This window comes from Mobula hypostoma, chromosome 6, assembly GCF_963921235.1.
Source record: "Mobula hypostoma chromosome 6, sMobHyp1.1, whole genome shotgun sequence".
In the NCBI taxonomy this organism is placed as follows: Eukaryota; Metazoa; Chordata; class Chondrichthyes; order Myliobatiformes; family Myliobatidae; genus Mobula; species Mobula hypostoma.
The window spans coordinates 176,194,219-176,210,734 of NC_086102.1; the positions used below are offsets into that span (position 1 = coordinate 176,194,219).

The following is a 16,516-nucleotide window of genomic DNA, read 5'->3' on the forward strand; positions in this document are numbered from 1 at the left end:
TTAAGAGCAAAAGGATAACTAGGGAGAGGGTAGGCCCCCTTAAGGGTCAGTGCAGTCATCTATACGTGGAACCACAGGAGATGGGTGAGGTCTTAAATGAGTACTTCTCAATGTGGAGAAATTAATGGAAACTAGGGAGTTCAGAGAAGAAAACGATGTTCTGAAACCTATCAACAATACAGAAGAGGAAGTATTGTTAGCCTTGAGGCACATAAAGGTAGAGAAAGTTTACAGGAGACATGAACATTGTTTGCGAAGTGGACAGTGAAGAAGTATGTCCAAGGTTGCAACATGATTCAGATGGGCAGAGTAATGGCAGTTGGAATTTAACTCAGACAAGTGTGAAGTGACGCAATTTGGAAAGTTAAGGGGTGGAACATGCACAGTGATTGGCAGGGGCTTGAGATGTGTTTTAGAACTGAGGACCAGGCTACACAGGTAGACAGTATGCAGAAGGTGGAGTATGACATGCTTGCTTTCATCAGTTGAGTACAAAAGTAGGGGTGGGATGTTATAGTTCTACATGACGTTGAATGGTTGCAGACTTTTTCCCATGGTGGATGAGTCTTAAACTAGAGGCATGGATTTCAGCTGAGAAGGGAAAGACTTAAAGGGGTTTCTGAGGGGGCAAGGTTTTCCACATAGAGGGTGATTGGTAAATTGAATGAGCTACCAGAGGAAGGAGTAAAGGCAGGCACAATTACACTCTTTCAAAGATATCTGGCCAGGTATATGTGTAGGAAAAGACCAAACACAGGTTAGTGGGACCAGTTCTGGTAAGCAACTTTGTTGCTGTGGATGAACTGGGCTGAAAGTTCTGCTTATGCACTCTATTTCAGATTGTATTTCTAACTCTCTCTGTGTTCATGTTGACACCTCTGTATCTTTTGTTTATTTCCTCATTACATTCTGAAGCATTCTCCCATAGAATCTTGCCCTCACCTATTCAAGTTAGTGTGGTTGACGGTCTTCTTCTCTATGCTGGCTGTTCATAAAGCACTTTCTTCTCTGTTTTCAATTCTACTTTCTTTCCCTTTCACTTTCACACTACCCTTACTCCATTTACAAAGATACATTACTTTGTGGCTATTCCGGTGATAATTAGGAAAACTAGTTGAACCACAGCAGTGTTCCACATCCTCATTAAATTTTGACATATTTAAATTCATCTATCCAAGTAGGATTACTCAATAAAAATGGAATAAAGTATTTTTAACCAGCTGTACCATCATATTCCCAAACATTCCAGTTTTTTCCATAAAATGAAAGAAATGACACAGTCTTTAACAGATCATATTTGTAACACATGTGAAGCAGTAGTTGGCACTAAAGTAATTAATTTACTAACATTAACTCTTTTTCCTCAGGTTATTTCAGATCTTCCAATGAAAGCAAAATAACAACAAATAAATCCATTTGAATACCTTTTTGACATCAAAAATATTTGCTTTGGAGAAGAAGAATTTTGCATTTATATCAACCTACACTTTATGAATACGGCGGATTCCAGATAATTGGGCCATCGGTTAATCAGGGCAGCCACTTAATTGGGACAGCTCTTAATAAACAAAAACAATTTGAGAAAATAGCTGGGATTCCCTTTGTTTATTTGGGACCCTGTGCCACTTAATTGGGTCTGGCTACTGTTGCTGAACAGTTTCTAACTAGTGTCAGAAGTACCCACTTGCGTGATGGTACACCGTGCTTATCGCAAACAATTTTAAAATAGCATCAGTTACATGTGCTTGTTTAAAAAAAGTGATTTTTGTAATTGAAAGTTGGCAAGAAATAACCAGTAAGACAGTTCAGAACCAATTCACCTACTGTGGTTTCAAGCATTCAGGCTTGGAGATGGCAGAAACGGCCAGGAGTGAAAATGAACCAATAACAAAACATCAGTAGTCCATTATCCCCACTAGGTGTCTGCACTAATTCTGTTCATTTACAGTCAGTCGAAAGGACATGGCAGCATGTTGGTTGTTCATGTCTCCAACAACAACAGTGAGTTTTTAGAAGCGGAAAAGCAGTTATATTGGGGCTGTTCCGCCCTCTCGACCTCAGAAGTCCAGATTCAGTGGTACGAGTAGTTACAGAAACTGGAGTCTTCCTTGGTTGCAGTGGATAACCATGACTTCTTTTATTCCTTATCACACCCTTCGCTCTGCATGAAGAGTTACAAGACTACATTCTTGGCTGTTGGATCTCACTGTTGGTCTCACACGCCCAGTCTGCCGAAGCTGACTTCACGTGTTAGGACAGGCATGTCCCTTAGCTCACTTGTGTATGTGGTCTGCTGGCTACCCTGACTTGGTTGAGCCCACCTGTCGATGTGGTGTTCCGGGGTGTGACCACTGTCACATGCAAGCAGCTACCTGGAGCCACAGATGAGAGGTGAGGTTGGAACCAAAGTAAGTGAGCTTCCTGAGAATGGACACAACAAACCTCTTAACTTAAGAGGTGCCACCCCTCCCTGGACACACTATACCCGGCAGTCTATACCCAATGAATTCCTCCATTGATGACTGATAGGAACTAATAGACAGGTTTATGGTACTGAGGTAGCATTAGTAGTGTTCTAATTTGTTCTGTATTTCATTTAAATACTCAGTTAAACGGTAGTTTGTCTTTTGTTACACCTCCAATTATTTCCATAAAACTTCAGCTAATTGGGACAGCTGCTTAATTGGGCCAAAATGTACCGGTCCCGATGTGTCCCAATGAACTGGAATCCACTGTACTTGCTGTCCTGCTGTGGCTCTAATCCCCACTGATAAAGATAACTCCATTATAAATTTCTCAATGACATGAAAAAGATTTCTGTAACTCCAACATAAAAAAAAGGAACAAATTATCTGGTGAATTTTAGTGCTCACCCAACCCTCCCTCCCAAAGCTATATTGCACAAGACCTTACCAGAAGGCAGAGACTTCATTTTCAAGTTAATTTGAAAGCCAAGATCTTGAAGTGGAAGCTGAATAGATCTGCTCCATGACTGCCATCAATCCGTACCACAGCATGGACAGGAAATAAGCTGCACCACACAATACAGGACATGCTCAATTCTTGAATCATAAACTAGTATCTATTTGGGATCTTATAATGAGCTTCATCTCTTTTAAGGGTCATGAAGTCTTTTTATCGGAGAATCTTAGTATCACCTCTATGCACAAGTGCAAAAAGACAAGAATAGTAACAGCTCAGCAACAACTGCATAACTCTGAAGATACCCTATATACATAACTGTGAAGAATCTGTAGCCCTAATGGCACAAAGCAACTAAAACAGCCCTTCCCTTCCTTCCATGATTTTCCGTCCTCCCGTCAGATTCCCCCTTCTCCAGCCTTTTATCCCGATCAACTTCACAGTTCTTTGCTTCACCCCTTCCTCCTCTTCCGTACCGGCCACCTTGTACTTCCTCTTCCCTTCTTACCCTGACTTTTCTTCCTGATAAGGGGTCTCGGCTCAAAATGTTGACTGTTTGCTCTTTTCCATAGATGCTGCCTGGCCTGCTGAGTTCCTCCAGCATTTTGTGTGTGTAACTAAAATTGAAATTTAAAGCAGACTGCAGTTTTTATACACACACAAGAGATAATACTTTAATATTTTTACTAATTTACATGTTTTATGAGAGGTGAATTGAATGAAATATTTCTATTCATTCATGGGAAACTCATACTACAGCTGAGAACTTGAGCTTTTGCAACAAAATCTTATATTACAAAATTACACGAAATTTCAAAATAATTTTATCTTGCCCATTCAAATACTGAGTTAATTGTGTTTAATTTTCCATAGAACAATTACTGAATTTGTTTGCCACTACTTAAAAATACTCAAGTTTATTCCACAATATCATCAGTCTGGTAATTCTACAACTTTTTGGTCTTCACACTTTGTAAATACACTCTTATTCAAAAACAGCATTACGGTATTCACTAAATTGACAGCAGTATAATTATAGGTAGACCAATGCTCTTCAATTAGAGCTGCTTCTGTCAAATCCCCCAATTAAAAATAATTACAGTAATTAATCTCTACTGTTAAGTTTTTAATAGTTGCAGCTTTATAAATATGCATAAATAGCACAGCAGAACCTCAAAAATGATGCTTGGAATATCCATATAGTTTAAAGACTGCAATTTTCCAAATCAGAACAAGTGGCCTTATTGAAAACAACAATTTCTTTATTGCATATACTCTTTGAAAAGGAGTATTTTATAGAAATAAACCCATATCCTCCAGAAAGGAACTTATAAGATAATATGATTATTATTGTGGTCCATGAATGTATTATCACTTTGGAACATTTCAGAGCAATAATCCTCAATTTGAGGTTCAGCTACAAAGAGGAAGTTACAAGGCACTGACAAAGGAGATAGGATGATTTTGTAGACAAGAACAATTTTCTCCGGTTTATACATCTTATCTCAAACCCATATCTATATTCTGGACTTTAATACCTCTTAAAATATGCAAATTTCATGTTTAGTTGCTAATGGCTTAATACACAAAGAAATCAATAAACACCAACCATAAACGCAAATGCATTACATTGTAACACATAATTGGTGAAAAGATTGCACAGTTTTTTTGTAGTTCATTCTCTGCATATATTATGATTCTGTCAAACACTGGAATGTTTACATTACATAGTATAAAAATAAGTTCTTAAAGCAAATACTTATAAAGAACACAATCTCTACAAACTGCTACAGTGGTAACCCCATAGCAGCCTTTTAATCTGAAAGTATAAGTAGTGCAAATCAGGAAATATTTAACACAACTGCAAGATTATTCAGATGATGCGACTGATGGGGCTGATTTGCTGGCAATTTTGTACAGCACTGGCAGCATATAGCTGCGCAAACTGTATGAAGTTTGGGATTTATTCAGGACTTACAATTGCAAATCTGATAATAAGCTCCATCAAAATTCCCTAATAGATTTTTTGTCATGTTAACCTATTGTAGGATCTGAGACCCCACTGCTTCTAATGGATATTTTGGAGGTTTAGATTCGGAAGAATGCAGAAAGATAAGTTTCTTTCCAAGGTATTTTTTCTTAAGTTTAATGTTGTTTAATTACACTGGACAACAAAGATTTTGCTTCCTGAACACTTTTGGGTGTATCGAATGGATTTTTGAGCTACTGATCTTGAAAATAACCATGAAATTTCCCTATGGTGCAACATTTTTTTTGAAATCACCTATATTTGTTATTTCAATTCATAATTCAAGTCAGAATAATTGATGCTAAGATTAAGGAAGGCATTTTTGTTGGTCCACAAATCAAACAGGTCATCAAGGACAGGCAATTTGAAGAACTTCTAGTGGGATCGGAGAAAATCGCATGGAAGGCATTCAAGGATATTGTTGAAAGTTTTCTTGGCAACTACAGAGCACTAATCTATGTGCAGCTGGTTGGCAACATGCTTCAAGCATACAAAACCATGAAGTGCAACATGTTATTAAAGATTCATTTTCCGCATTCTCATTTAGACAACTTGTCTGCAAATCTTCGTGCTGTCAGTGACAAGCATGGTGAAAAGTTTCATCAGGACATTGCAGTCATGGAGAAATGGTTACTGTAATCCATCAGTGCAGGCTGATTATTGTTGGATACTTAAGCCAGAAGCCTCAGACACTGAGTACAAATGAAAATCATCAACACTTTTAGCTTAGTTGAACTATTGCAAAGCATCAGTACTGTTATGCAATTAGATGCAATAAAGGTTAATTTCTTGTTTCTCCAAAGTCCTATGTGATACAAGTAATCTGAAATTATACTTGTGTTCAGCTTCAAATGGTCTATCATAAACATAAGAAAAAAATTCTGTGGAAACAACACTTTAGAAAAAAAATGTTGTCCAGTGTTATTTATTTTTATTTACAGTTAAGTTTGCTTTCAAAATATCTTCAACAATTATTTACTTAATTTTTAATAGTTTTAATATCTCTGGATGTTTGGGACATTCAAAAAAGATTGAAAAGAAGCACTTGAAGTTTTTATAGCTGACAAAATTGGGGTTGGGGCTTTGATTTAGCTGAAAAAGACTGATGGACATTTTAAAGAAAGACCCTCTTCAACAGTCACCAGAGGATGTTTTAGTATGCAAGCCATGCCACGGGATTATAATAGCCCCCTGCAACTAAATGAATTTAGCATGGGGTTTGGAGCAGGTGGGGTGCAGGGGTTCAAGGCTATCATGATCTGGCCCAATCTTTGAAATTTCTCAAGCAGTTTGGGGATAAAACCACAAATAAGTTTCATTCGCGGTACTCCTCAAGTTCTGTTATCATAATTGTACTATCGTTATCTGTGGGATCATTATAACTACGCTCATAGTGCACAGTCCCAAAAGGGTTAGCCCATCGCCACTTATTCTTTTTATATAAAATCCACACAATTCCACCGATCAGAACCAGGATGAAAATCACTGTAACCATCAAAGCTGCAATTCTGTGATTGGATTCTGGAAGGAAACATAAAATAATAGAACGTCAAATTAAAAGATAAACCAAAGTCAATGAACAATCAGCAGTTTTTCTAGTATATAAAAAATTTAAATTTAACATGTAAAAATATATGGATCCCATACACTAGGCATGCATGACCAAGTGTAACAGTAGCAATCTCCATGACTAAAGGTATCAACAAACACTGCTTGCACATTTTATATGTGTTTCCCATAACACTACAGTTATGGCGCCTGTTCAGTCACACACAAGGACTGCGATTTTTTCATGATTTACCATAGCAAATCTGATAATAAACTTCATCAAAGTTCCTGAAATGATTCTTTGCCAGGTTAGATCTGTTGCAGGATCCAAGTCATTGCTGATTTCAATGGGAGTTCTAGAGCTTCTATTTATAAAGCTTACCCAAAATCTAAGGCGGATACCTAACACCTTCGATTGACACAAAGTGTTTAAGATATAATAACTACTACTACTACTACTACGTCGACTCAGGCTTAGGCGGCCGACGTTGGGCAAAATATAATATATAAAATATAATAAAAAGATATAATAAGATGTTAATATATAGGAGCAGAATTGAGCAAACTGGCCCATTGAAGAACCAAGAGACATTCTGTAATGATCAACAAACAAAAGTTTGGAATCAAATGGCTTTGCCTGATGTTTCAAGGCTGAATGTGTCTGCACCTGTGTCAACCCCTGCCCCGGCACCTCCTTCCCTGCCGTTCGTTCCACATCCCTCTCACAGTGCTCCACCCTCACCATTCTCAATATCCCTCGCTCCTGCTAGATTTACAAACTCGCTCTCCACTCCATGTTGACAAATAAAGTTCTGTGCAAAAATCTTCGGCACCCTAGCTACAGCTATGTGCCTAAGACTTTTGCACAGTTTTGTATGTGGAAAGAACGTGGATCGCTTGAGGGAAAGGTGAGAATGTGCAAACACCACATAAACATCACTCAAGGTTAATAGAGAACTCAGATTACTAGAGCAGCACCACTATGTTGCCATATTCACAACTTCAAGAGGAGCCAGATTTTCTAATGCAATGTTAGTTCACCATGCTCATTCTGCCAGTTGTGTGGTACACCAGCGGCTTGAATCACTTTTTTCAATGCTCTCTTAGACAGTCTCTACATTATTCTTATCACAGACATCTAATACAAAATCTTCTGTACATTGCCCACATCTTACACTAATGTGATCATATTTGCAAATCTTGCCAATAGCTAAACACTACAACATTAGGTAAAATATAGTTCACTTATGTAGCCCCATACAATGTTTTAAGTCTTAATTTCTGGCATGCAAATTCAAAATTCTGTCTCCACAAATCTATAACAGAAGATCAATCAAATCCGCTTTAAGCCTGGGTCAATTGTCAGCTGGTATTTTCTACCAACATTATTCTATCCTCATAGAGGGATCAGAAGTGGGGGGAAGGTGAGCAATTTAAAGTTCTTGGGTGTCAGTATCTCTGAATATCTATCTTGGGCCCAACATATTGATGCAGCTGCAAAGAATCCATGACAGTGGCGGTATTTCATTTGGAGTTTGAGGAGATGTGGTACGTCACCAAAGACACTCGAAAATTTCTACAGCTGTAAATTTCGACAGCATGCAATCTGGCTGCATCACCATCTGGGTGAGGGAGGCTGGTGGCACAGGATTGAAATAAGCTTCAGAGAGTTGTAAATGTAACTCCATCATGGGCACTAGCCTCCATAGTATCCAAGACATCATCAAGGAGCAATGCCTCAAAAGGCAACATCCATCCACCTTCCATCATCAAAGAACCCCATCACCCAGGAATGCCCTGCTTTCATTGTAATTCACATGTTTTCTCTATTATTATGTACTGCATTGTGCTGCAGCCACGAAGTTGACAAATTCCATGACATATGCCAGTGATATTAAACCCGATTCTGATTCTATGCTGCAACATACATATTTTCTGTTATTCTCTTATGGCAACCACTAAAGTGAGTGGTCATTAAGATCAGTTTAATAAAAGACTTGCTGAGCCATGTTTTAAACTTACGTAGTGGAGCTTTGCACACTAGTCTGCTATGCCTCTCTGAGCAGCTGGTTTGAATCCACAATCCAGTTTTTGATGATATAACAGCACATTTATCTTGAGTCAAATTTTGGAGGCTTGTATTCATCCAGTTAGCATAAGAAATCACTGAACCATCAGGCCACTGTAAGGATTTATCTGTGTAGAAACACAAAAGTAATTACATAAATACAATGGAACCTTAACCAGGAGTGGGTATGAAGATATGATGGTAATTTGTTTCGGAGATCACTCTGCTATCCAGTTGGCCGGGACCAGCAGCCAATGCAACAGCCAAATAATCAGAACAATGAGTTTGGCCAACATAAAGGTGAGCATTCGGCAGAAATAGCACCCAATTGTGAAGCAACACACGCAAAATGCTGGTAGAAATCAACAGGCCAGGCAGTATCTATGGAAAAGAGTAAACAGCTGACATTTCGGGCTGAGAGCCTTCATCAGAACTGGAAAGGAAGAAGTCAGGATAAGGAGGTGGGGGAAGAGGAGTGTCCCAAACAGTCCTTCCAGGTGAGACGACACTTCACCTGCAGGCCTGTTGGGGTCATCTACTGTATCTGGTACTCCTGGTATGTGGCCTCCTGTATATTGATGAGACCCAATGTAGATTGGGAGACTGCTTTGCCGAATACCTACACCCCACCTGCCAGAAAAAGCGGAATCTCCCAGTAGCCACCCATTTCATCTCCACTTCCCATTCCCATTCTGACATGTCAGCCCTTGGCTTCCTCTACTGCCACGAAGAAGCCACACAGAATGGTGGAGCAACGCCTTATATTTCATCTAGGTAGCCTCCAATCTAATGGGATGAACACTGATATCTCAAACTTCTGGTAACTGAACCACTCTCCGACTTCTCTCCCAACATCCTGCATTCCTGCTTCCCTGCTTCCCTCTCTCACCTTATCTCCTTACCTGCTCATCAACTCCCTCTGGTACTCCTCCTACTTCCATTCTTCCATTGTCTTCTATCCTCTCCTGTCAGATTCTCCCTTCTCCAGTCCTTTATCTCTTTCACCAATCAACTTCTCAGCTGTTTTACTTTGCCCCTAACCCCCCTCCTCCGGGTTTCACCTATCACCTTCCACCTTGTACTTCTTCCTCCCCTCCCCCACCTTCTTATTCTGACTTATCCCATTTCTTTTCAGTCCTGACGAAGGATCTCGGCCTGAAATATTGACTGTTTACTCTTTTCTATAGATGCTGCTTGACCTGCTGAGTTCCTCCAGCATTTTGTGGGTGTTGCTCTGGATTTCCAGCATTTGCAGAACCTCGTGCTTGTAACACTTAGTTGCACACTGATGATGTCACCTTAACTGGTGATGAAACATTTGTGACCTAACCTCCAGGCTTGGGGAACAACCCTACAAACAAGCAGCCAACCCAAGCTGCCAATCTTCTCTTTCATATCAAACATTTTATTATGGCTAACTTACATTTCCCAACCTCCTAGATTAAAACTTACAATTCCTGTGGGTGACATTCTGCATATTGTTAGCTTAATTAAGTTGGCCAAAACCTATTTTGGTCTGCGTATATGGCACAGGTATCAATATACTAGTGGCTAAGCAATGGGAGTTTAGCCACAGCTCCAACTCCACGATGTTTCCAACATTATGTTTATTGTGATAACAGACTTAGTCAATTTAATGGGACTTGCAAATACAAGCAACAACATACAATGGATTTCCTCTGCCACACATTTCTCTCCAGAAGCCAAAAGGAAGCTTCGTAGAGCTACAGAATGGGGTCAGCAAGAGGGAGACCATTGGCCCTTTATGTCCATGCCAATGCTTTATCAGGGCGGTCTCCAGCTATATCCATTAATCCTTAGGTTGCAACCTTGCAAAATTTTCTGTCATACATTTTTCAGCTCCTCCTTGAAAGCCGTAACAACTGGTCCCCACTGGAGTTGTGGGCAGAGCACTCCAGATTCCATCGACACACCGGACACAGATGTTTTTCCCCATCTGTTGCTCTTAATCTGGTTTCCCCTTTGTTGTATACCCACACCATTAGTCATCAAGACCCCCAGCAAAGTAAAGAGACTCCCATGATACACCCTGTCAGACCCCTAATCATCTTTATACATTTATTAAATTTCCCCTTAACCTTCTTCCAAGGAAACAATCCCTGTCTCTTTATCCTATCCGGGCGGGGGAAGGGGGGAGGGGGAAGCTTTTCCTGTGGCTTGTGTGAAGGGAGGAGCTTCAGGACTTCACAATATTTCTATCATTCATTTTATGGGGTTTCTTTGTTTCATGGATGTCTGAGAAGAGGACGAATTTCAGGTTGTATATTGTATACCTATTCTGATATTAAATGTATCTTTGAACTTTTTGAACCCTTGCAATTGGATCTCATCCCAGAAATGATTCTCAAAAAACAGCTTTAATGCTCTGAATCAGAATTAAACACAATACTCAAGTGGAAGCCAGATTAGTGTTATATTAAGGTTCAGTACAACTTATCTACATTTATACCCAATACCCAGGCATCCCACCTCTCCTGGAAGTTCCGGGAGTCTCCCACATATTAATAGTGGCTCCCTGATGCCTGCAAATTATATACAATATCACAGAAATCAAGAGAGAGCGAGCCCTATGGCAGAGTGTTCCAAAAAAAAATATAAAACGTACGTCACCCCAGACTAAAGTGTACCCCTGCCTAACAGGGGTCAAAAATAATGACAGTGTTGCTCGCTACACTGTTTGCAACGGTGACTTTTCTATTGCCCATGGTGGGTTAAGACTGTAAAAGACATGCTGAGGTGAGTTTAACAGGTGTCATTCGTTCATTAGCATAGCTAACTTTATTTAAACTAGCTGGCTAGCTGCTAAGGTGCTACTCTATTGCAGACATCCCACCTCTCCCGCAAGTTCCGGGAGTCTCCTGCAAATTGATGGTGCTACCTCCCTGAAATGAGTTTTTGCAGGGTGGGACGTCTGGAATACCTCTACCTTAATTAGAACTGTGTAGGATTATTGACCATTTTCTCAAGGTGGTCTTGTCACGCTGAATGATTTCATGCACAAAACTTGTTAGATTATAATTTGTCACAATAGAGAAAACCCCACTGTTTATATTTTTTAAAAATAAGTATTTAGATACAATCGTAGGAATTACACAGCAAGAAAACAGCAACTCACTCACGCTGACCGAGGTGCCTCCCTAAGTTAGTCCCTTTGCCTGCACTGAATCTCTATCCTTTAGAATCATTCCTCTCTGTGAACCCGTCCATATGTCTTTTAAATATTGTTAACGGCACCTGCCCCTACCACTTCCACTGAGTTCAGTCCATATAACCACCACCAAAACCTTACCTTCAGGTTCCCTTTGAAATCTTTTCTCTCTCGCTTTGAACATATGCCTTCTGGTTTTCAATTCCTCTACCATATGGAAAAGACTGTCACCATCCACTTTAGCTATGTATATCCACTGTGATTTAATAGATTCTTCGAGGTCACCCCTGAGCCTCCATCGCTCCAGGCACATCAGTTGCAGCCAGTCCTTTTTCAAGCCCTACAGTTCTGGCAAACATCCTTGTGACTCTTTATTGCTGCCTCTCTCACTCAATCACATCCTTCATATAGTACGGCGACCAGAACTGCACACAATATTCCAGATGTGGTCTCACTAAATATTGTATACAGTTGTAACATGATGCCCCAACTCTTGTGCTCTTTGGTGAAAGCAAACTTGCCATATGCATTATTCACCAGCTTGTCTCACTACACTGCCACTTTCAAGGAACCATTTCCTTGTTTTGCTAAGCCTCTGTTCTACAACTCCCCAGGGTCCTGTGTAGTTCCTGCCCCATTTTAACTTTCCTAAATGCACCATTTCTCACTTGTCAGAGTTTAGCTTTATCTGCTGGTTCTATCTGCCACTCCTGTGTCCACTTTCCCAGCTGGACAAGATGCCGTTGTAATCATACACAACTTTGTTTACTGTCTACGACATCACCAATTTTGCTGCCATTCGCAAACTTATTGATCTTGTGACCTACGTGCTCATCCAAATGGTTAACATGTTTAATGTGAGAACAAAACAAAGCGAAGCAGGAGTACATTATATGGCTCAATAAGATCTTGGTTGAGCCTGTGCTTCAAAGTTCATATTCTTGCCTGATCCCTTTGCAAAAAAAGAAATAGTCCATCTTGGACATACCTAGGGCTTTAACTGATAAAAACTGCACAAAAACATCACTTGAAATTCCTAACTAGAATTTAAAACAAATCCATGCCTGCAATAAAATCCAACAATTCAGATTTGACAATTTATTTTGCTTTAATGTGGTTGCATAAAGCTGACAAATTCATATACAAACAGCTCATCGATCCTATTTGATTTTTTATGATCCTTTTAACTGACAAAATGGCAGAGCAGACTTGATGGGCTGAATAGTCTAATTCTGATCCTATATCTTATAGTCTTATTATATAACTGATAGCATTCTGAAAATGTAAAGACTGCGATTGGAGCTCCTACTCCAAGATCTAACTGTATCCATTATTTATTTATTTATTGTCATCTAATGCTATTTTCTTGTTGTTTGTAGGAATGTGCAAAATGTCTCTTAAATTAGTTTAGTAAAAAAATCTGTAATTCAACATGAAGAGCTTCCAGAAAATGAAGAGGCTGGTGAAAGAATCTAGACAAACAAAGTTTTAGGTTGTATTTTAATAAACTACAATTGCCTGTTGGAGCAACAATGCAAAGTGCCATTTAGTGTACAGGTGCACTTTCTGTCTGCCAGTTTCCATCTATCAACAGTAGGAGCACAGAAGCTGCACAGAGAAAGCAGGGAGAGATGAGAACTTAAACCAAATTTCTGAATAAAACTGGTAGTTAATCTATTGTCTACACGATGTGTTTTTTTCAAGATAAAGCAGCAGAAAGGCAATAAGAAATATGAAAATGCTGAAAAGAAATGTAAAAAAACTTTGCCCATGATACAAATATATAATATTTGCAGCTCAGCATATATGAAGGCTCTTTTTATTTCTCAGCAATCTTTCCTTACCTTTCATATTTTTAACAATTCCCAGCCAGACCTGTCCGGTGATTCCCTGATCTTCCTTTATTTGTCCGGTTACAAAATCATTTTCTTCTCTATCTTTTATGCTCAAGATAGTAGCAGAAGAATCTAGATTTAAAAATATTTGTATTTTGTTACAAACAAGATCATTAAAAATATACAGAAGTAAGATATTCAAATTCTCCTGCCAGGCTGGCATTTAATCTAATTGGTTCATCTTTTACCTTCCTGCAGCTTACCTGCCATAATTACACATCCGTTAATATACAAAGATCTGATAATCTCTACCTTGAATATACATGGCCACCAAACCTTGATATTCCTCCTGGATAACAATTCACTACTTACTCGGTGAAATAACATTTCTTTTCATCACTATCCAGTTTAGCAAACTATTTATTTTGAGAACAGGATCCATGGTCCCAGACACCCCAACCAAGGAAAACATCTGTGAGAATTTTGGGTGTTTCAATGAGATAACCTCCCATCCACCTAAATACAAGAGACTATGGTCCCAACCTTCTCAATCTCTACTTAGAGAACAAACCCATCGTCCCATAAATCAATCTGCTGAACTTGAGATGCATTCATTTTATTGAAGTAGATAGACGTTGATGGAGACAATAGCCCAGGTAGTCTCATTAGAGTAAGGTATATCCAACTTTGTACTCAAATCAGCTTGTAATCAAGGCTGCTATACTATTTATTGACTCGGTCTTGATATCGCTTTCAGTGCTCTGTGTACAAGGACATCCAAGTCTCTCAAAACATCAACTCCGTTCAATCTCTTCCCATTTATAAAATGCTCTACCTTCCTATTTTTCCCTCCTCAAGTGGATAATCTTAAATTTTTCTTCAATATATTTCACCTACCACATCCATACTTATTCATTTAGACCAAAAGTCAATGAAATATAGGAGCAGAATTAGGCCATTTGGCCCATCAGGACTGCTCTACCATTTCATCATGGCTGATTCATTTTCCTTCTCAGCCCCACTCTCTTCCCATATCTCTTCATGGCCTGACAGATCAAGAGTCTATCAACCTCTGCCTTAAAGGTACCCAATGACTTGACCTCCATAGCCACCAGCGGCAATGAATTGTGCAGATTCACCACTCTCGGGTTAAAGAAATGCCTCCTCATCTTCGTTCTATTCTGAGGCTGTGTTCTCTGGTCTTAGACTCCACCAGCATGAGAAACATACTCTGCTCAGGCCTTACAACATTCGATAGGTTTCAATTAGGTCACCCCTCGTTTTTCTGAATTCCAGTGAATAGAGGCCCAGAGCCATTAATCATTCCTCATACGATAAGAGCTTCAATTCTGGAATCATTTTCGTGAACCTTCCCTGAATCCCCTCCAATGCTAGCATATCTTTTCTAAGGTAAGAGGCCCAAAACTGCTCGCAATATTCCAAGTGAGATCTCACCGGTGCTTTATAAAGGCTAAATATTATATCCTTGCTTTTATATTCTAGTCCTCTCAAAATTCATGCTAACATCATATTTGCCTTCCTCACTATCAATGCAACCTACAAATGGACCTTTTCGGAATCCTGCACGAGGACTCCCAAGTCCCGTGGAATCTCAGATTTTTGAATAGTCCACACTTTTATTTCTTTTACCAAAGTGCATGACCATACACTACCCAACACTATATCCTATTTGCCACTTCTTTGCCCATCCTCTTAATCTTTTTGTAGCCTCTCTGGTTCCTCAAAACTAATTTCACCTGTCTTTGTATTGTCCATAAACCTGGCTACAAAGCCACCAATTCTGTCGGCCAAATCATTAACGTAAAAAAGAAACGGTCCTAACACAGCCCCCCGTGGAGCATCACTAGTCACCAGCAGCCAAGCAGAAAAGACTCCTTTCATTCCCACCCTTTACCATACAAACTCTTTACAAGCAGCAACGGGAATTGAACCTGGGTAGCTGGTATTGTAAAGCATTGTGCTAACCATTATGCTACCATGCTGCTACTAATTTGTAGACTACATCTTCACTACTGTTCGGAGATCTGTGTGTAACTCCCATCAGGGTCTTGTTACTCCAGCCGTTTCTTATACCCACAATGATTCTATATCTTCTGATCGTGTGTCACATCTTTTTAATGATTTGATTTCACTTTATACCAACACCGTTGCCCCATCCCCTCTGCCGATCTGCCCGTTCTTTTGAAGCAATGTGCATCCTTGGACATTAAGCACCCAGCTACAATCTTCTTTCAGCCATGATTCAGTTTGGCAACAATATCATACGCTGTCAAACACAGACGAACTCTGCTGCAAGTTCATCTACCTTATTCCGTATACTGCATGAACCTTCAGTCCTATATTCACCCTTTTCGATTTTGTCAACGTTGTACCTCACCCTGTCGACTGCAACTTTGTCCTGTATCGGCCCCTCCTTGCTAGCAGTCTTACTGCATACTGTCTCTGTTTGTAAACCAATTATCCCATCTTCAGCACTATTATTCTGGTTTCCATCCTCCTGCCAAATTACTTTAAACTTTCCTGAACAGCTCTAGCAAATCTGCCCACAAGGATATTGATCCTCTTTGGGTTCAGTTTTAAACTGTTCCTTTTGTATAGGTCGTATCTTCCGTAGAAGAGATCCCAATGGTCCATTAATCTGAAACCCTGCTTCCTGCACCAGTTGCTCAGCCACATATTCATCTGTCAAGTGCTCCTATTCTTACCCTCACTGGAACGTGGCACAGGCAGAAATCCAGAGATTACTACCCCAGCTGTCCTGCTTTTCAGCTTTCTACCTAGCTCTCTAAAATCTCTCTTCTGGACCTCCTCATCTTTCCTATCTATGTAATTGGTGCCAATATGTACCAAAACTTCTGGCTGTTCACCCACCTCCTTTCGAATGCCAAGGACAAGATCAGAGACATCCCTGACATCAGCACCTG

General features: G+C 39.7%; 1 protein-coding gene across 1 annotated transcript in view; it reads right to left on the reverse strand.

The window, feature by feature from the left end:
• Positions 1-3,386: 3,386 nt before the first annotated feature.
• The window catches only part of ly75 (lymphocyte antigen 75), a 186,145-nt gene continuing 173,015 nt past the window's right edge, over positions 3,387-16,516 (reverse strand). The window contains exons 33-35 of the mRNA XM_063052314.1: positions 13,581-13,703; positions 8,522-8,695; positions 3,387-6,472 (exon numbers count right to left, since the gene is read on the reverse strand). Coding sequence (XP_062908384.1) covers positions 6,267-6,472; positions 8,522-8,695; positions 13,581-13,703 — 503 coding nt within the window. The 3' untranslated portion in view covers positions 3,387-6,266. The remainder of the gene's footprint in view (positions 6,473-8,521; positions 8,696-13,580; positions 13,704-16,516) is intronic.